This window comes from Glycine max, chromosome 6 (genome assembly GCF_000004515.6).
Source record: "Glycine max cultivar Williams 82 chromosome 6, Glycine_max_v4.0, whole genome shotgun sequence".
NCBI lineage: Eukaryota > Viridiplantae > Streptophyta > Magnoliopsida > Fabales > Fabaceae > Glycine > Glycine max.
Genome location: NC_038242.2, coordinates 9,193,603 through 9,215,523, shown reverse-complemented (window position 1 = coordinate 9,215,523; position 21,921 = coordinate 9,193,603). Strand labels below are relative to the sequence as shown.

General features: G+C 31.4%; 3 protein-coding genes and 1 pseudogene across 3 annotated transcripts; 1 reads left to right on the top strand and 3 right to left on the bottom strand.

Moving 5' to 3' along the window:
• Positions 1-1,545: 1,545 nt before the first annotated feature.
• NAC2 (NAC domain protein NAC2) lies at positions 1,546-3,473 on the bottom strand. The gene is made up of 3 exons (NM_001249942.3): positions 3,244-3,473; positions 2,883-3,157; positions 1,546-2,459 (listed from the first exon to the last, which is right to left on the bottom strand). The coding sequence occupies exons 1-3, from the start codon at positions 3,401-3,403 to the stop codon at positions 1,995-1,997; spliced, it is 900 nt and encodes a 299-aa protein (NP_001236871.2). The 5' UTR covers positions 3,404-3,473; the 3' UTR covers positions 1,546-1,994.
• A 9,512-nt stretch (positions 3,474-12,985) lies between these two features.
• LOC100782115 (E3 ubiquitin ligase BIG BROTHER-related-like) lies at positions 12,986-13,882 on the bottom strand (annotated as a pseudogene).
• A 399-nt stretch (positions 13,883-14,281) lies between these two features.
• LOC102665350 (uncharacterized) lies at positions 14,282-15,830 on the bottom strand. Its single transcript, XM_014777126.3, has 3 exons — positions 15,676-15,830; positions 15,308-15,408; positions 14,282-15,188 (listed from the first exon to the last, which is right to left on the bottom strand). The coding sequence occupies exons 1-3, from the start codon at positions 15,771-15,773 to the stop codon at positions 14,548-14,550; spliced, it is 840 nt and encodes a 279-aa protein (XP_014632612.2). The 5' UTR covers positions 15,774-15,830; the 3' UTR covers positions 14,282-14,547.
• A 2,599-nt stretch (positions 15,831-18,429) lies between these two features.
• LOC100781570 (40S ribosomal protein S3a) lies at positions 18,430-21,499 on the top strand. Its single transcript, XM_003526587.5, has 6 exons — positions 18,430-18,519; positions 18,612-18,717; positions 19,134-19,271; positions 19,362-19,547; positions 19,647-19,847; positions 20,405-21,499. Exons 1-6 carry the CDS (start codon positions 18,461-18,463, stop codon positions 20,498-20,500), a joined length of 786 nt encoding a protein of 261 aa, XP_003526635.1. The 5' UTR covers positions 18,430-18,460; the 3' UTR covers positions 20,501-21,499.
• Positions 21,500-21,921: the final 422 nt, after the last annotated feature.

The window sequence follows — 21,921 nt, the reverse complement described above, 5'->3', positions numbered from 1 at the left end:
CATCTAAAGTCCAGTTCAACTTTATTACTTTTGTTATTACTAATCCGTTTCAGTACACTAATTATCATTTGTCCACTTGATCCGGCTAATGGGTATTGATGTAAGATTGCTTGCTTGTCCATCACTTATCTTCAAGTTGTTTAATGGATTGGTCAATTTCCACGTACTTTTACGTTTGTTTAAGTTAGATAATTAACTACGGCCAAGTGTTTTATATAGTCATTTTTTAAAGATAGTCAAATACTGTTTTGGGGGATGAGAATTAAAAATAAGACTCTAAACTTAGAGGGTGGAAAGAGCAAAGCTATCAGCTAAAAAATGGAACCCAATGCCACTTGGTGGAAACAATGGGCTTACAGATCCCAGTTTTCTTTAAATTCTCGGCCACTCCAATCATACACTTAAAGGAGACGTCTTCCTCTTAAAGAACAGGAGATGTCTTCCTTCGTGGATTGAGACATTCTTTACAAAATTAACACACGCACACACAATTTTACTACTAATACATATCAAGGATGACTAGAAATTGATCATTTTAATTTGTTAAAACTGAAAAAAGATTCAACTTGTGTAGGGCAATAGTAATAAACAACAACTTATAATTTTTGTGTATATATATTTCTCCTAATAAATATCTGATATTTACCCCTTATTTATTATTTAACACGAGAGAACTAAACACAATTTAAACAAGATCATGCATGACATCTTAAAATTTGACTTGAGAAATAGTTTATAGTTTATAGCAACTAAAAGCTAATTGTGACTGAATATTTTTGTTTCTAAAATTTCAAAATTCTCTAACCCAGTTACTAAGATAAAGTAAGGCTAGTTTCGAGATCTTCTGAGTTCGATTTAAGTTTCAAACAACGTCACTGCTCTACTGTGGTAGGTAAGGATAATACATGCGCTGTGGATTTTAAATTAATAGAATGGTCCCGAACATGGAAATATGAATAATAATTGTCACCGTCACTTCATCAAAACAAACTCCGGTCCGGCACATGGATTAACACATTTTGCTTTTAAAATTCAGATTGTGACGAATTGAAGAGGCTTCTGATTTTCTTTATGGCTTGGTCATATTGAATATTTTGATTCCCTTTAATAAAATGTTTTCATTCCAGTCCAATAAGAACTCCGCAATTCGTGCAAAATTACGTAAGTGCGAGTATTTTATACATTTATCGAAGTAAAACTAATGGCCATCTTCATCATCTAAGATTCTTTTATTCATGTATAAAAATTAAATTTAGTTGTCAAAATCAATAACCTGAAGAAGGAGAAAGTGTATTAAGTATATGTGAATGACGAAAGTAAAAATAACTAAAATTGTTTTATATTAATTATATTATAGTAGTACATAAAAAACAAAAGATATTGAAATGAAAAAGTAAACACAGTAGGATATCACGATACTCAATTTAAAAAGACCTAAAAAAATGAGAAAAGACAAAGGCACGCCTAATAAATTAGATGTAACACATGCTAATAATAATTCAACATATATTAATTAGAAGGTCTATCAAATAGACCTTCTATCACTTTTTTTTTTTTTTGTACGGTGAGAGACCTTTCTATGATCACATGACAACAACGTGTAGTAGTGTACCTATCTACATTCTACAATAGCTGTACACATGCTACTACTACTACTAGGAACAGGTCAACACACATGCACCGTTGGATCGTCGTCGTCATCATCACATAGCAAAATACCAAAGCAAACGGTGGAGCCAACACATGCGTTTCCAGCTTCAATGTTTCTTTCTTTCTTACTTTGGCCTAGCTAAGCTAACTTGATCAATAATCGTATGTGTGTGGTCGCACAGGCACACTCATGGACCTTGAGTCTCGTGCTACCGTGCAAATGCGAATGGGCGGCGCGCGTGGATTTTATGTGACATGGTTTTAAATTACGATTGTGGTCGCATGGTGAGTCAGAAAATCTTAAGAGCAATTGCGGATCGTAATTTAAAACCATCATGATGTGCTCAAAAGGACTTGTTGGGCCAGTACATGAACATGTCCTGCAGCGGCGACAACATCTGATTATTGCCCTGGAATTGGGCCATGAAGCTGTTGTTGAGAGTGGCATCCACGTAATTAAATGGAAATTCGAGGCTTTTCTCCCACTCGTTCCACTTGGGCTCGCTTTGCACCTCGCTCGCGAATTCCGGCGATACCACCTGCTCCGAACAGCTCGAGTCCGTGTGCAGCTTCGGGATTGAATCCGACGGGTCGAAGTACATGTAATCCGTCTTCGCCGTCGCTTGCGGCGGCGCAGGCACCGGCACAGGCGGCGGAAGACAACCTCCTCCGCTTTTCAGAATCTCCGGCTTCCTGTCTTCGATCTCCGAGGATTCGATATTTCGGCTATGAGCAACATCGCTGCTTGGTTGCAGTTTCTCGATCGTGCCCTTCTTGTTGTAAATACGGCAAAGCACCCAATCATCCAACTGCGACAAAAAAAAAAAAAAATCACAACCACCGTAAGATTATTTCTTCATTTTCATTTATTATTATAAGTATTGCAATCGGAGGCAGGTGAGAGAGATAAAGAAGGAATAGTTTTCTAAAAATGGAAAGTGATAATTGCGATTGGCAGAAGATTTATTTCTTTCCGCATCAATTATTGTTTTTTTATTGGATCTAATGTGATGGCTAAGTTTCTTGGGCCCAAGCCCAGACCACATGCTGGCAAGTCTTCAACTAGTGAAGGTTCCGCGCGGTAGTTTTCACATGATAACATATTACGACCATACATTTTGCATGGTTTCCACCAAAATCCTGGACTTATCCTCAGCCGATGAGAGCGTAGGGACAAAGTCGTAATTTCGAGCAATAATCTTGAACTAGAAAGAAGTACGGAGTGTATATACCCTTAGGGTGTTCTTTTTGCGAACGGAGCGATCTACGTCTGCGAGACGATACTCGTGCATGATCCAATTGCTTTTGTCCCCTTTAGGAGCTTTCCCTGCGTAAAACACCAAAGCTTTTTTAATCCCAACCGGTTTGGGCTGACCAATGGGCTTATCCGCCCCGGTTGCCTTCCAGTAACCGGTGCCAGCCGCCCGGTTCGGCCTCGAACCGTTTGGGTATTTCCGGTCCCGTGGTGAAAAGAAGTACCACTCTTTCTCTCCATAAGTAGCCAATCCTGTAAAGTAACACAGTAACAATTAATAAATAAAAATTAAGAATCAGAAATCGAAGAATGAATGAATGAATGAATGATTATGTTACCGGGTAAGTCCCAGGGGTCGTATTTGTAGAGGTCGATTTCGGCGATGATGGGAACGGCGATTGGCTGCGACGCGCATTTGCGGCAGAGATAGTGCAACACCAGCTCCTCGTCCGTTGGATGGAATCTGAAGCCTGGGGGCAATTCAAGCTCTGATGCCATCTTACTCAGATATATATCCCTCCCTAGCTACACTACACCAAGACTAACACCAACTATGGTGGCGGCGCTTGAAACTTATTACATAAGGGAGAGCCCTTTATTTATAGCCGATGCGCGCGACACGTGGCACCATCAGCCACTAGTTTCTAGAATACACATGGGCGATAATGGGGCTTCATTTTTATTATTCACTCTTTTTAAAAGTTTTATTACATTACCAATATTAGATCCTTTATCTTCTTTTTATTTCTCACCGTACGTGTTACGCGCATACCCCGTGGAGTAGAGCGTGGGAAAAGAAAGAAAGAAAAAAAAAAGTGTTTCATTTTTTGTCTTTAATTGTACATCTTATTACTATTATTTGTGTAATTGATTTTTCAAATTAAAAGTCCAAGGTTAGGTAGGGTGACAGTTTTAGAATTTAGTAAATAGGTTAAAATAAAATGGCCGTCATTCTCTAGTATTTTGTATCGTGTTCTGATTCCTTTTACATTTCCTTTTATTTCAATGGCAGGATTTTAGGAGAGAAAAAAAAGTTAGGTGATATGTAATTGGACACGTGTGGCGCTATGAAGTGTGGTGCGCGCGTGTCGCGAGCCCACACGAGGTGATTTTGTCACTGCTTACGACAGTGGTTTTGGAGGGAAGTGTGGGCTAGTCGGTTGGGGCCCAGGGCGTCCATGTTGTTGGCGCGTTGATTTGACTTTTTGTAGTGATTGAAGAGTACACGTGGGTTACGAGTTGGATCATCATCTCGCGTGATTTATGATTTTGTAGCTTTCCTTCTACGACATAAGGCCCCACCTCACCGCGTAATCTCTAGCCCAGCTCCTCTTGCACATTCTTCTTCATTTATCCTTTTGCTTTTACCTCATCGTAGAAGTTTCACATACTGTATTTTTTTTTTTAATGACTATCGTTGAGATTTTAGACTTTGTGGTAAGATTTTGAGTATTTCCTTAAATATTATTCTTCTAAATCAATTACAAGACTAATTTTCAGTAAAGGATGACATGTTATAATCTATAATTGTAATTATAAATAAGGAGTCTACTCATGCTTTGCACAAATAGAGAGAAAAAGAAGAAAAAATGGGTCCTTAATGCACACAAAGGACGGCCAAATGCCAAATGGTAGCTAGAAAGATTTTATATCATTATTGATTACTTGTGCAATGTAGGCAGTTAGGCACACCGTGCCTAGATGATTTGTTTTTTATTAATAAATATAGTGGTATTATAAAAATGAATTAAAAAGAAAAAAAATTGAATAAGAAATAGAAATCACATTTATTAATTAGATCCGCTAATTTTAACAAATGATAAATTAAAGGAAGAAGATGAATAGAGAATAAAAATAGATATATAGAAAATGAAAAAAAAATCAGTTATAAATTATAATATGAGTTTAAAGGATAAATTGAGTTTTAAAAAAGTAAAAACCAAAATGGAGTTTTTTCTTTATTATTAATTTTTTTTATCGATATTGAAATTAAAGTTAGAAAAACTATTTGCTCGCTGTAACCCTATCATTCTCATTGTGATCATATATATCGATTGTCCTCAAAATAATATTTCTAGTAATGAGATGATCAACAGAGGAAAAGTGATCATGTTGAATAGGAAATTCTTCTATCATTCTTGTTGCTTCCAAATGATAAAACTTTTTTTTTATACGGTGTTTTATAATTTTATAATGATTATGATTCATTATTCTATTATTGATTGATTCATTATTCTCAATTGGTCTATTTGGTAGGATGATTCTGTTGGGTTACAAGTGTGAGGTGAAGTCCCACATCGAGATTTTGGGTTAGAGTGTGATGTGAGGTCTCTTTATATGATGGTTCATGATCTACATGTGTACCCCTCGAATCTTCCCAACAGATTCATAATTCAAACGATTCACTTTACGTGCTGATTTATAAAAAAGAAAATTCACCTTAATCACAATCTTATATAGTGACTATTTTTCTGCTACTGGATGGTCATTCTTTTCCGCTTCATTCACGATGGTAAATTTAAGTAGCATTTTTTTTTTTGGGTATTGAATTTAAGTAGCATTAAATGCGCTAGCGTATACAGTTTTGAAGTTTGAAAATTGAACATTGAACATGGAATTTAGAAAATTGATTACACGTGTGGTTGGATTAGACAATAGAAGAGGAAGTTACCTGGCAAGTACCCGAGTCCAAGCCTTTATTATTTCCTATCCTTATTTTTATGGATAGTATTCCACGCCCCCACTTTTTTTTTTTTCCTGTGTTTTGCGTCATTTTAACCAAAATTTTATTTTGTGTTGAAACTTTAAAGAGACAAAAAAAAGGAGAGGAGATAAGCATGTGATGTGAGGCGTACGGTCCTTAGGTGGGGTGAGTGAGTGGTGCGAGGTGGATGTATCTGATGCCGCTTCATTCACTTTCGGTGTTCGGTGGTTTGTTCACTTGCGTCTCACTGCAACCTTAGTGTCTTTCTGCTCAATTGGTCATGCCATGCTTGGGTCCACACTCCAGGATCACATTTCACTCATTTTTTACCCACCTACAACATTAATTATTTAATAATGATCATAAATTCAATCGGTTGATAGTTAAAACATTCTCATAAGGAATTTTATATATATTATATTTTGATAAAAAATTTAATCATAATATTAATACAAAATATTTATCACCTGCAGCAGGTTAAAAGTCATCAGTACACTCGAGATGAGTATAAATTTTAAATTACTGAAACATCAATTTTTACTATTTATACCAACCAATATTTGTATTTTGGTAATTCTTTTGTTACGCAATTAATACTTCTAATAAAGATTATGAAATAAATAAAAAAAAGTGCCGAGAGAGTATGTTCATTGTTTTCTTCATTTAATAATTGAATATCATAAGGCTATCCTATTGGATCAACATATATTTAATATAGCATAAAATATTTCAGAAATAAATGAGTTGTTTTAGTTTGTAGGAAATTTATTTATTTTCAATTACTATAATTAAGGTAGTTCATTTTTAATAAGTAATATGCATGCTTAATTATATACAGATTAATAATACATATGGGTTTTTTTTTATGTACAAAAGTCATATTAAAATTAAAGCATATCAACTTATACATATTACTCAAACACTAAAAGGATATAATCAAGTTGAGCCTATGAGTATTATAATCTCTTGATATCGTATTTAATTACTATGAATATAAAAAATAAATTTTACTCAAACACTATCATACATATTTGTAGACGAATTTCTTGGACCAATAATGATTGCATTATTGTCGTGAACAATACCCTCCTTTTTTTATATGGATATTCTAACGTAATATGAGAATATGTATGATTTTAGTAATCATAAAACATTAAATTATGTAACTATAAAATTTATTAGATTAAAAATAAAACATTTTTCAAATGCAGCTTAAATTTTTTTTATAGCATTACTTTAAGAATATATTAAAATAATTTTTGTTTTTCAAATATCTCATGTGAATGTACTTGGGTAGTGATAGGTGTATATATAGTAAACGTACATATGGTTGAAAGGAGTTATTACTTTTTTTTGGATACTCGAAAGGTTTTATTACTATTACTGTAACAATTTTCCAGATTATATCACTGAAAGTTACGATCTATTATATTTTTTTTTACGGTACGATCTATTATAATTAGAATGTTAATCATAGGAACACAAAAAATGCAAAAAATACTAAAAAATACTATTTTTTTATAGAAAAAAGTGTTAATCATCGAAAATTTAAAAATAATAAAAATAGAAACTTAAAAATTCTCACCTGGTTATTTAAACTTTCAAACTCCAAATTATGATGCATTAGTATGATTTGAATTTTTTATTTTCATTTTTGATCGGGGGATTTATGATAATTTGAAAAAAAATCTGACGTTGCAATGACGTTTTCGGTCAAACACATTGAAACAGATCGCAATCGTTGACGGAAAACGCAAATTATTACACATATTGACAGACACGGTGATTCATATTTCACACACACGACATGTTATATTCACGAAGGACGAGGATAATAGTTAATAAAAATTGATTAATAAAGATGATTCTCATATTTCACAAAAATATTTCAACTCATATTTGATATCTGAAATTGTTTATATAATGTTTGTTAGGAGGTAATATTCATGATTAACTGTGATTACAATAATAATGATTAGGTTGATAATAATAATAATAATCATCACAATTATCAGGATGGTAATAATAACTTTTAATGATTTAATAGTTATGATAATAGTTGTCGTCACAATTATAATAATTATGATAAAAATGATAATTATGATGATAATGATAAATTTTAGATATTATATGATTATATAAATTAAATTTTTAAAATATTTAATTTTTTAATAGTGAAACCTATTAAAGATTTTAAAGTTAAATAAATCTGACGGTTAAAATGAATCTTATATCATACATAATTCAATTTTATCATACGGGATAAATGAAGATAGAGCTGCATACACATGAAGATAGAGTTATTATAAATGGTTTGTCACAGTTTTTTTAAATTGGGATAAAATAAAAATACATAAGCAATAAGATAAAGATGAGAGAAGTCAGCATCAGGATGATTAAGATGCCCGCCTTAATATTACAATCATATGGCATTTTTTATCTAAAATAAAAAGTAACTGTAGCAATTAATTCCCAGTACATTAAACAAAAAAATTAATTCCCCGTACATTAAATCATTTCAATGAAAGAATAACTTTGGTTATCACATTATTATTATTATTTAGCATTTATCGAATACTATTAACAAATCATTCAAAAACTTAACCATATTAATAATTTCATGAATGAGAATTGAGAAATGAATGTCTCAATAAACAATGTAACAAGTAGCAACATATTATTTAATAATGAAATAATTTAGTTTGCATTGACAATATATTAAAATTAAATTAAAAACTTTAATTTAATAATCAATTCAACACCAAACATTAAGAAATTTTAATATGCAGATAATGTTTTGCAATCAATTATAACAGCTTAGAACTTAAATTGTTTTAATATTCAACTCTCTTATTATATGGTTTAATTAAACGTGATATGCGAGGAAAAAGTCGTCATCGCCTTTAAGTCCCCGACTTATTCCACTCAAGATTTCAACGCAATTATATTGAACAAATTCATGACAACGACAATCTTGAAGAATATTGAGAACACAAAGCATTGCCTGAACAGAATTAACTAGGGCAGGGGATTTGGAGATGCTGGCATATCCACTTATATTTTTGTTGAGGCAAATGTTTAGGGCAAACTTAATTTTATGTTTTACAGCAAATGCTTTCTCAGCTTGACAATTAGTGGGGAACATCTTTAACCACATCTGTTATTACAATAAACCTTGTAATTAGCCTCATTAATATAACATTATTAAATTAAATTAGCTTAGTGGGGATTTGATACGTTGGAAACAATAAATTATTTGTATTTTTTTCAGCATTCCCATATTTGGGTTAAAGTTTACAAATATAAATTTGAATAAAAAATATGTCGTAAACTCAAGTTTGATAAAAAAAAAAATGAATTTACTATAATATGATAATCTATGTTTCGATATTTTTTGTTTTAAAAAATACGAGTTAAATAAAATTTGTTTAAGAAATACTAATAAAAATATTTTTACTTTATATATATATTACTCTTATAAAAATACAAATCAAAAGTATTTTTAGTTTAAAAACAATCTTGATGTTGCTTTGGGTGGAAACTAAAGTTTACTAACAAACTTAAGTGAAAAAAGTATTTTGAGAGACAACCAAACATGATATAAAATTGAGTTTATTGAGATAAAAATAAGTTAAAGATCACCTTAAAAAAGTTTGTTATTCACCAATTCAATGTGATTTTTATATTTAGAAGGTGAATCCAAACATCCAACCTAACTTTATCAGAAGCATGAAAGGGCAACATAATTAGGTTCAATCAAGTAGGGCTTGGCTAGATTGTGGGTTTTGGCTTGACCTTTCAGACTAGAGGTCTTAATTTGCCTTTTCTATGCTTACTTTTTACTATTTTCCCTTACTTTTAGATTCTTGAAACGATAATAATATACTTTTTTCTCAAACTTCAGAAAATATAGCCCACCAGTGAAATAGGACTAAGCACGGGCCTCATGAGAGTGAAACAGTTGTAAAACAGTAACAGCTATCATCTACATGAATTGAACACGTTTTGTTTCACTCACCTTCCATATTTAATGAGAAACTTGTTGACAAAACGAGTCACGCGAGGGGCGGCAAAATTTGGACTTTTATTTGCCGCCAGTCTTTTAATGTTCATAAAACAACACAGAAAAATTTAAAGGATATCAAAAGTTGCTAATGCTAGCCGTCATAAAAAAGCCTCAATTTCTCACTCCATTCCACACTGGTTTCTAATTTAGCAATTTTCATCCATCTCTATCACATGAGTTAGATCCAATCTACATTGTAATACATGAAGAAAATAAGTTCTTATGTAATATATGTGATGAACAATTTAAATTGAGAAAATTATTCTATAATTTAAACTATTTTTAATAACTTACAAGTATTATGTACTAATATTAATACTATAAATATCATCCCTCCATGTGTAAATAGTAATTTAATCCCTTTACAGCGACAGGGGTCATTTAATTACTCTCAAAATTCAGTGGTCTATTTGGATGCATGCATGCATGCTTAATGCTTATGCCTTAAGTTTTCCACTTTACATATTCAATCTGTTTTTGTCGTCTTGTGATTAGAAATTGACAATTTGTTCCGGGACACTTTCAAAGTAATTACTGCTTCCACGCATGGATAACTTTGTTAATTGATTGTTTATTATGAGTTTCCTATTAAGGTAACCTTTGAGGCGACTTTAGCGGTTGATGTTTTTTTCTTCTTCTCAATTTTCAACTATATTATGGGTATGCTTCCAAGTTCCAACAGTATAACCTTATTTTATCTGTTTGTCAATTTCTTTCTTTCTTTCTTGTGTTGTGAATTTTCAATATTATCTTATCTCTTTACACATTTGAAGTGTCTTGTAACACCTAGAATGCACTGAATAACAAAGTGTGATACATCTAGCCTTTTGCTAGTTGCAGCCCGACATACTCCAAAGGAACAGAGAGAACCCTCCCTCCTACATGTTCCATCGAACATGCATGTTACATGATAATGGAAAAGCATTATGTTTTTTTTAACAAATTTTGGATTTTTCTGATAACAGTACTCTGAGCGTAGATTGAGATACTGTTTCAAATCTTTGAGATTGTTTGATCCACAAATGAACAGATTACGATCTCACCGAGTTGTCATTTTATATTTGATATTTTATTTGAACTTTAAGCAATGCTGATTTTTTTTTTAATTCCTGAATGGATGCCATCACAATATAATTAACTCTAAACAAAAGGAAAGAAAATGGCGTAAGAAACAATTATTAACTTTAGAAACATGTGAGTAAGAACATTTTCAATGCTGTTCATTTAAAATAATTCACTTGTAGAATTTTAAGTACATTGTTTGGATTGAAGTTTGTAAAACTATTTTAAGTTTTACTTATGGTAAATTGAGTTTTAAAACAAAAATTTACTCTCTCAAACATACTTTTGAGAGATAATGAAACATAATTTTAAACTGATTTTATTTTCAAATATATTTCTAAATTTTTTTCACTGAAATCCAAACACACCCAAGAATGAGTTATATTATATTTAAGTAATTCATTTTCTTTTTTAGATTATCCTTCGTAGGTAAAGACCTACATTTTACTTTAGTAAATTCTTAACCAATCCATACTTTTTTTATTGGCAAATAATTTTGTTTCACCGTTAAAGTATTAGCTTTTTAAGTAATAAATAATAATTGTTTTATATTCGTAAGCAATTGATCTGGTCAACTAACCACACATGTTTGGATTAATGTTCTCGGTCACTAAATGTACTTTTAAATAAAGAGTCTTTTTGTGTATCTTTTGCTTCACACATATATACTTCCTCTGAATCTAATTATAAGGAACTAAAAATAATAATTTTAGACTTAAATATAAATAAATATTAACTAATTTTTATCTTAATGATAATATTTTTATTATGAACTTCATTTAATAAAATTTTATTTTCAATAAATTATTTATTACTCTATGTTAAATTTTAAAAAATCTTTCAAATGAACGGCTGGTTCCAATTTTTTTAATTGGTAACCTCTTTCTAATTAATCATAATGTGCAATACTTATGTGACATACTCTAATTAATGATGAGCGAGTAATAAAAACTTGGCGAGTGCCTCAGTAATCAAGTGATGAACCACCACCAAATTAATGAAATAAATAAGAAATGTAAAGGAGAGTGTAATATTTCATCTCTTATTTTTTAGGAAATTAATGTGGTCGTCCATTCACATGTTTGTTAGTGTCCTTGACAAATTAAAAATGAATGGGTCACCAAAATAAACGTTATTCTACTATTACTATTATGAAAGATATTTTAAGAAAAAAATAAATTTTAAATGAGATTTTTTAAATTAAATGTTATTAATGATAGTTAACTTTATTTATATTTAAATCTAATGGGAAATACATTTGAATACTTTGGAATGGTAATTCAAACATGTTATAAAATCATGTTGAATAGAACCAAAAAAAAGAAGAAAGAAAAATTGCTTATTACATCGAACAATGATTTCTCTTCACAACTACGGTGAACATTTGCTTGAGGTTCAAGAGTTTATGCAGCACTACTGTACATATGAGCTTTAAAATACTTTTTTTTTTATCTAACACTTAATAAAAATATTTAAAAACTTTGAATAATATTTAAAAAATATTATTAAATATAAATAAATATTATTTATATATTTTTATATTTTTTTAAGTATCATATATAATTCATGTTGTAAAAACATTACTAATAAATTTTTATTAAGTGTTAGAAAAAAATATTATTATCATTAAACATCACATTGTGATAATAATTGATCTTGTACTTGGGTAAAATGTTTCGCGGGATGCTAATATGGTAGCGGATACATTAGCTTGTTGGGGAATACAGAATGATCATTGGGATCAGCTTTGGAGCACACCGCTTGATGGCATTCTTTTTGCCTATGCCAATGATTTCTATTTAGTTCCTTAGTTTCTGCTAGCTTTCTTTAATTTCATCATTGTACCAAAAAAGTGTTGCTTTATAGTGATCCAATAATCCTGGAAGAAAAACATGTAATCAAATAATCCACTGAAAATTATAAATATGAAATGCTTTAGCTTCTTGAGTCACTTTTCTTCAATTTATTAACGACTAAATTTGGCTCCTAAAAATCTTAATTCAAATTGGCGAAGAACTAAAATGATTCACCTTAATGATCTTGAACGATTATTTGATAAATTTTCATTTTTTTTAGCAACTAAATTGGATTGAATGATTTTTTTAGAGACCAAATCCATTTAAATAACAAGCTTTTTGAGAGATTTTTTTTAAAAAAAAAACTATATCCTTCAAATAAGTAGTTACAAAATATGCACTAATACTTTCGTTTCAATTTAGAGAATAATATTTAAATACAACTGGGGGAACATATCTATACTACCAACTACCAGCATTAACATTCCAGTACCTCGCATATTAATTTTATATGGAAATTCTAGGAATGAAAGTTATAAACCAGAGGGATTGGTAGTAACGAAGAATTTAATTTTGTGATATTCTTTGTAATGATCTAAAGCTTCCATGCTTTGTTTATTTTCTCAACTACATTTTCATGCAAATCCAGATTACAGTAATTAATATGTGTATACACATTAATTTTTCGATCCAAACTAAATAACTAAGGATTCGAAGTCATGTTGGGAGTTGACACTTCATTGCTACAAATTGGACAAACCTTCTTAATTTGAAGCCACTTGCTTATGCAATCTGAATGATAAGGGTGCTCACATTGAAGTGCCACCAGCGCTTCACCTTCTTCATATTCAACCTGACAAATCACACAACGATCAATGCCACTTTTGCTTTCAGCACATTGGCAAGTATAAGGGTACAAGCACAAAGAGATTTCATTTGCTGATAACCCTCTTGTTTCTTCTCCTATAAACTCTTCCAACTCCATCAATTCTTCATAAGATAATTCATCTAGATCAATCTCATCTTCTTCCATTTCCATGTCTTCATCGCCATCGTCATTACTTCTTTCACCTTCAAGAAATCGAAGGTCGGTTTCAAACTCTTGACTCATTAAAAGTCAGGATCACCATTATCATCATTATCAATAGAGGAGTCACTTAAATATTCATCACTTTCACTTTCAATAGTTGAAAGCATTGTGAACTCTCTCTCTTGTTCTTGCATGCCCTTTGCTAGAATAAAATCAAAGTCAACCTCTTCTAGTTCAACGTAAGGGTTTTTTTTGGAAGACTGTTTCCCCTCACCATCCATTGAAGGAGAAAAGGGTGTTCCATTGCAGTTGGTGGATTGAGAACAGATCAATGCAATTGGGGTATTTGAGTGGATGAATATAGAATCATAGTTTTTGAGATTTCTTTGGGAGATGAACAAACTTCAATGTAAAGTAATGGTAACCCTTTATCATGGATTCCTAACATTCCAGATTCTTGTCTATTCCAAGGTATCCCACAGTGGCATTACCAATATGACGATCATAATAAACTTTGAACTTTCTTTTTGGATAATTAAGACAACCTTTATGCCAAGCAATAGCAAAACATTCTCCCTAAGTTGCAATATACCTTATTCCACAGAAGCAGCTATCGATTAGCATACTCAGCTCTTAACATGTATTTATGTATTTACATGATTTAGTAGAACTAGTGAATTTCTTGATACAGAAATCAAAATCAAAGAAACAAAAATGCTTTGTAGAACCTTTCTCATTGTTATTTCACAAGAGGGAAAAAACCAAAAGAAAAGATACAAGAAAACTTCAATAAGAAGTGTTTTGAATGTGCAGCTGTCAAAGTCATTTTCTTTATCTTTAGTTAATGCCTTTTCCCCTGTTATGAAAGAATACATAACAAGGAAATAAAAAAATAAAAAAAATAAAAATCTATTTCATCCTAACAAATCACAAGGATGCATATTGATACAAAGTGCTTGTATGCGTACCCTCAACTAAAATGTTCTACCTTCTCTGCCTTGGAAGAACTCTTTTCCTTTTAGTTATACCTTTTGCAAACTTAGATGTACGAGTTACCTTGATGTCATGGAATGTGCCTATGTAATTGCCATGCTTAGTGGCAATGCTTGTGTAACTGGGATCTCCATGACTATGATTTCTTTTATATCTAAGATCTCTACTAATTTCAACTCGAGCATGATGTTTCCTAGGCTGCAAAGACCTCCTTAAATGGGAGCCTTTATAGTCTCTCCTTCTACGCGAAATTGACCTGCTTGTTTTTGCAGACGCTGGAAAATGGTATGAAAGGCTTTCATCTGTGTAATCTTCTCCAGTCTTAAAGTAGAACTCTTGATTCATGTCCATTCTGAACCTCCTTCTTCTTCTTCTTCTTCTTCTTCTTCTTCTTCTTCTTCTTCTTCTTCTTCTTCTTCTTCTTCTTCTTCTTCTTCTTCTTCTTCTTCTTCTTCTTCTTCTTCTTCTTCGTCTTCTTCTCTTGAGCTTGTGTAGCATAACACACAAGAAAGTACAAGAATACTCCCAAACATGGAAACAAGAAGAGAAACATGTCCATATCATTTTGCAAGAAGACCGGCAAAGACATCCACATATGCCCAATTTATGCACCAGATAGAGGAACAAGAGAACTGCAAGAAAATAGAATATTCATATCCAATTTCAGATATGTCAAATGAAAAGGGCAAGTTTTATGTAAAGTACTAATTAAAGAAGACCATGTTGCAATATACCAAACAGTTGAACTCACCAATGTACAATAGCATAAATACCATGGCTAGCTTGAGGAGATTGGCAACACAAAAATTCTCGATATAGCAAATGAGATCCCATGTTGGTCCACACACTGAGCTGAAACATATCCAAAGAGATAATACATATATATCAAGCATGAAATGGGAAAGTGAAGAAAGACTATCTATCCTTAAGCACAAGGAGCACAAATCGCAAGAAATTTAATTGTAAAACTACCTACACATTATTTCATAACTACTCTAGAATATACGGCTGAGGCTCTAATATTTGTGGAAATAGCAATATTTAACTGCAACATCTAAATTCTAGAAGACTATATAGTGTACTAGCATGGATAATCATGAGATATGAAGTATTGATTACCTGCAAGACTTTCCGGAAAGATATTCAATTGGAGAATTGAAGAGTTTGCCAATAGCATTTCCTAAGCCCGAAGCAAACGTTTCAATGACGTTGCCCATATTAAAAAATAACGTATTTCCTGTAACTTTGGAGAGTTAAGAGAGAGAAAGAGAAGGTGTTTTATATTTCAATGCAATGCATTGAGTAAGCAATGTACTTATTTGTTTCTAAAACTGATGGCAACAAAGAAGACTACTTTAAAGGATTCTTCCTCCCTTTGGTTCCATTTATATGTCAAATTACTTGCAGGACCATTCAATGGGTCTCCCTGGCCTATTGAAAATGCAAAAAATGCTAACCGCCTATCAGCCTACAATTTTATTCTATAAAGATTTATTTATGTTCTCAATATCCAAACATCTAAGATATTTGCATGGTTACAACTTATAATAATTCCTTTATATTTCATTTCATATAAAAGTCAAAACACACATATATTTATGCATCAAAAGAGAGCTTTTGTTAATGGTACGGGTGCGGTGCTTTCCTTCTTGCAAAACGCTAAATGTACATATATATTTATTTATGCACTTTCTGGTTCTGTTTTAACTCTTCAACTATATGTATAACTTTGAAACTAAATGAAGTTAATGTCCTTCGTTGAAAGGAACAAAGGACAATGATGTTAAATTGTTAATGCATAAAGAGAATGCAAAAGTACCTGTATCTGTATCTGGATGAACAGTACGTCGATAAAGATAAATTAATTAACCAAATGGTAGAAGAAGGTGCGTAGGCTGCTATTGCACCCAGCGAGCGTGTTTACATAAGTGACAAGTTAACGAACAAGTTGTAACTGCTATAGGTAATACATTATTTGAAAAAAAAACTGCCCTGAACCTTTCGAGAAGAACCACACAATCCATCATTGAGCATGTTCCTGGGTTGGATCGACCCAAATCACTATTTAAGTAAACACAAATACTAATTTGTAGTTATTATTATTATTAACAAAAACACAGGTGCGCCATGCGCCTTTGTATCTGAATTTTTATTAGGCTAAATTAAATATGATAAATTTATCTTATTATATATTGACTCTTATATTAATTTTAGTTTAATATTTTTTTCCTAAATGCATGGTTATTTATATATTATTTTTTCTAAGTCAAAATTTTATCTCGCATTAAATATTTTATGTCACTTTATTTTATATCATTTCTATCTTCTAATTTTTTCTTTATTTCATCATATTTAATTTGTAATGAAATTTTTTGTGTATTTTTAAAGTCTTATTTTATTATTAATGGACGTGAAATTAGTTTCATATTAGTCGAGTTTTTTTGTTTTTAATTTTTAAAACCAAACAATTAGTAATAGAGAAATAAGTCCTCACATATTACATATTATGTTATCGATAAGCAATTAGATAGAAAAGAGGGATAGTTAAATTATATCGAACATAAAGAGGTTTCCTTGAATACTTTCTTAAAAAATTAGTGACAACAATATTTTTCTAAGATCTATTTAATGTTCTTTAAAAAAAAAATATATCCATTTTATGTTAAACCGTTTGATATCTGTTAATTACTTGATGGTAAAATAAGTAGTTTTCTTCTTCACATATTTATTTAAGGATGAATACCATAAAACGTATTATTCAAAAACTGTTTTTTTTATTTTACTTGATATTTGTTAATTTTTCGTTAATTATAATATTATTATTATGAAAAAGCCTTGCATGCTTGAAAATATTGCCAAAAAGAAAAAATATTGTACATGCCACTAGTTGTTGGGGGCAAAAACTGTGAAGGAATCACGAACGTTCATGTGAATGAGAAGGAGTTATCCATGTGAAAGAAGAAGAGGGTCTAATCACTGTCAGAGATGTAGAGATTTTTCTTAATAAAAGGAAGAAGGAGTAGGCTGAATAAAACACGGGAAGTTAGAAAGTAAGTACGTGCAGTGGTTGGTTTATTCATTCATTCATTTTTTTTTTCTTTTGTGGCTGGTTTACGTCTTGTAACAGAATTTGCATTTGGGTAATTCACAATCATTGGGAGTATTATCTGAGTAATGAAGATTCAATGAAATATTTTAAATTTATAAGAAATTCAAGTACACTCAAATATTTCTAAGAAAATGCTAATCAGAATATCTCACATCTTTGCTAACTTTCACCTAAAGTTCCTAATTCTGTTTTTTTAGATGGACCACATAGCCTAATTCTGTTAACAATAAAACTAACTCCTAAAGATTAAGACTTTAAATTCACCAAGTAAACAAAACAAATAAAAAGAGATATATAACAGTTATATCATGTATTTTTTTTTATATAAAATAAGTCAGATTTTAAAAAAGTTTAGATCAAATAAATATACGATTTTTTGTCTAAAGTTTTCAAAAGACATGTATATTTTACATCTCTTTTATTTATTAGCTACAACAACCACATATATTTTAAATTAATATTATTTATTAGTTACAACAATCTTATCACAAGTATCTTGTGGTTATCTATGTTTAACATGGTATTGCGCTTAACAACCTTATTTAATTTATCGTGAAATAAATTCATATTTAATTTATTATCCAAAGCCAATGTATTGTCCATAAATATCCTTCTAAAAAAATATATCGTGAACAAAATACATATTTAATTTATTATTAGAAATATAAAAAAAATTGAATAAATTTTAGTTACCATCTTTATAGTATTTCCAGTAACAAAAGTAAAAGTATATATAAAAGTTGAAACATTGTAGCACGTAGGGTGTCAGTATTGCTGTGAAAGCATTGAAGAGCTATGGCCGTCGGAAAGAACAAGAGGATTTCTAAGGCCAAGAAGGTTGGCAAGAAGAAGGCGTTAGTGTCCATTGCTTTCACTTTTTAACTTTTCTTTTTTGTCACATCTTTCATCTTTAACTCTCTTTTCTTCTTCCTCCGTCAATCTACAGCGCTGATCCTTTTACCAAGAAGGATTGGTACGATATCAAGGCCCCTTCTGTGTTCCAGGTCAAGAATGTTGGCAAGACCCTCGTCACTCGTACTCAGGGCACCAAGGTCTTACATTTTTTTTATATAGACTTGTATCATCGTTGGGTTATCTGCATTTATAATTTGGATAAATAATTATTTTATTCTCTGCAAGCGTCGTCACATGGATCCTTGAAACTAAAGAAGAAAAAAAAAATCTCCGATACTTAAAGTGTAATTCATTACTCACATTAGTCCAATTGATACATGTAACGTGTGATCCAAGTGACAATAGTAATATATATATATATATATATGTGTGTGTGTGTGTGTTCAGGGATTTATTTGCAATTTTCTTAGTGTCAAGTACCATGTGACTGCACTTAACACTTTTAGGAACAAAAATGTGTTTTACTCTTTGAATTTATAATAGTAATTGCTACGAGTGATTTAAATTGCTGAGCTTTATATAGATGGTGACATGATGGCTATTTTTTAAACAGACTGCTTCGGATGGACTAAAACATCGAGTGTTTGAGGTCTCATTGGCTGATCTTCAAGGTGATGAGGACCATGCATTCAAGAAGATTCGTTTGAGAGCCGAGGATGTTCAAGGGAAGAATGTTTTGACCAACTTCTGGGTATAGCTTCTTTTGGTTGCTGCTATATATTGTCATTGATTTGCATGATTTTAATTAATCTTAGCTAAGATTGTAACTATATCTCTGTAGGGAATGAGTTTCACAACTGACAAGTTGAGGTCATTGGTGCGAAAATGGCAAACTTTAATTGAAGCTCATGCTGATGTGAAGACCACTGATAATTATACTTTGAGGATGTTCTGCATTGGGTTTACTAAGAGGCGTAGTAACCAGGTGAAGAGAACCTGTTATGCACAATCGAGCCAAGTTAAACAGGTTTGTATATATTCACCACAACTTTCGCTCCAAATAGTTCCCCAATTTACTGGATTTGCATGTCATCTTATATGTTTTCTCTGTTCTTTGATTTTTCAGATTCGCAGGAAGATGACAGAGATAATGGTCAACCAGACAACATCCTGTGATTTGAAAGAAGTGGTCCGCAAGCTCATCCCTGAGATGATTGGAAAAGAGATTGAGAAGGCAACATCTAGTATCTATCCTCTACAGAATGTGTTCATTCGTAAAGTTAAGATCCTGAAAGCTCCAAAGTTTGATCTTGGGAAACTGATGGAGGTATATTGTCCATTTTATTCAAAAATCTCCTTACCCCTCTGGTTTTTATGTTAATAAATGAAACTGTTAATCCATCATTGTAGTGCTGAACTGATTTGGGTGAAAGTTTGTATTATGAGTAGGATTCACCTTTTCCCCTTCCATTATTTACTTTATTATTTCTCTTTTGACATGTTGACATTGCTAAATTAAGGTTTAGTTACTGTTTGATTTGTATAGTTACAAAAACTTTTACCCTTAGTTCCTATATTTAAAAACATCTCCTTTTAGTCCCTACATATGTTATTTTTAGTTCCTTTTGATCATCACCGTAAGAACTAAAATGAATTAAAAATTATATATGCAGATACTCAAAGGAGATGTTGTTTAGTATGAAGAACTAAAAGGGAAAGTATTTGTAGTAGAGATTAAATGAATGATTAAACATTAAATGAATGAGTCACTTGAAATTGAAGTAATTTTTCACGAAATTTCTTCCTAATTTTTTCGGGTGCAAGCATGTGGTTTTAAACCTGGTCAGTATAGTGATATGATACTTTGTTTTTCAATCCTTGAAGATTCATGGGGATTACTCAGAAGATGTTGGTGTAAAGGTGGACAGACCTGTGGACGAAACAATGCCTGAGGGAGCCACTGAAGTAGTTGGAGCTTGATCAGCTCATAATGGATTTTGTTTGTGTTTATAATTCTTGTTGCTTCTAATATTTTCAGTTTTGTTTTGACCTTTAGAAATACCTTTTTTAGGCCAAATTTTCTTGTTAGCTTATTAGTTGTTGCATGTTCTTATCTCCAATAATTCTTGCAATCTTTGCAACATTTATAAGATGAGATGTATGTCGCATGGGCACCTCTCTGAATTGAACTTCTACCAACCAGTAACTGCTTATTTCTTGCACCTTCTCTCAGCTTGCTACATGTTTCGCATGGGATTCAGTAGGCATTATTATTTGCTCCATATGACACATTTAAGAACCTCTCCACAAGTTGCTTATCGACTATAGTAGAGTTGTTTAACTCACTTTTGGTGTGCTTATAGTGGGGTTGCTTACTCACTTTTGGTGGGTCTTATAATTACACATGACACATTTAAGAATCCCAACAAGTTTTCTCTCCAGTGGTTAATATAAGCAAATTGATTTTTGTATATTTTCAATAGTAAAATTGCATAAGAATTGGTTTTTAAATTTAAAAACCCCATAAGCAACTAAAACTTATGAAATACGGAAGTAGCAGCTTAATGTGAAAGACACAAAATTATGGGTAGCCGTTGTTCCACTTTCCGATGTATGTAAACGTAAAAGACAAAATGATGGATAGTGAACTTGGGTTTCCAAACACACTATAAGTTGAATGTGAATAGAGATATGCAATTGATGTCAAGTTGCAAATTAATTCCAATTCAACCATACAGGATGTGAAGTCTCTGGTTGTGCCAGCATAGAAGGCTTAGTTGTATGAACCAGTACATTTCAGATTCTCCATATCACACAGGCAGATAGAAAAATAAATAAAATACTAACAATAGTATTCATATAGATATAGATACAGATTATAGCTACATTAAAAAAGATACAGATTATAGCATTTAATCTATACAATATGTAATTTTAATGAAAAAAATGTTAACCTACTTCATTCTTGATTCCATTAGAGCCACTTTGAAGAGAGAAATCTTTTATTCTGAATTGAGAGCTTTTTCTGTTCACTTTCTAGAGAATTATGTTCCCTGTGTAATCAAATGGATTACTTACAATGAATGACTCAACTCATCAAGGTCACTTTTAACACAAAATCCGTCTTCCAATATTCCATAACCAACATATAAATAAAATTGTTAATTGTCAATTAGTGATAATTAATAACATTTTAATTATTGATTAACTAAATCCATTATTATAGTTAAAATATTTTAACGCAGGAAAAATAATTGGTACTTTGCATTTTGGATACTTTAGACAGCGAAACCGAGTGGTTTATTAGTAAAATCACTGGTCTCCTTATAATTAGTAAAGGGATGCCCTGATGGAGATCTAACAAATGCTAAACTTAACCTTCTGATATATATATATATATA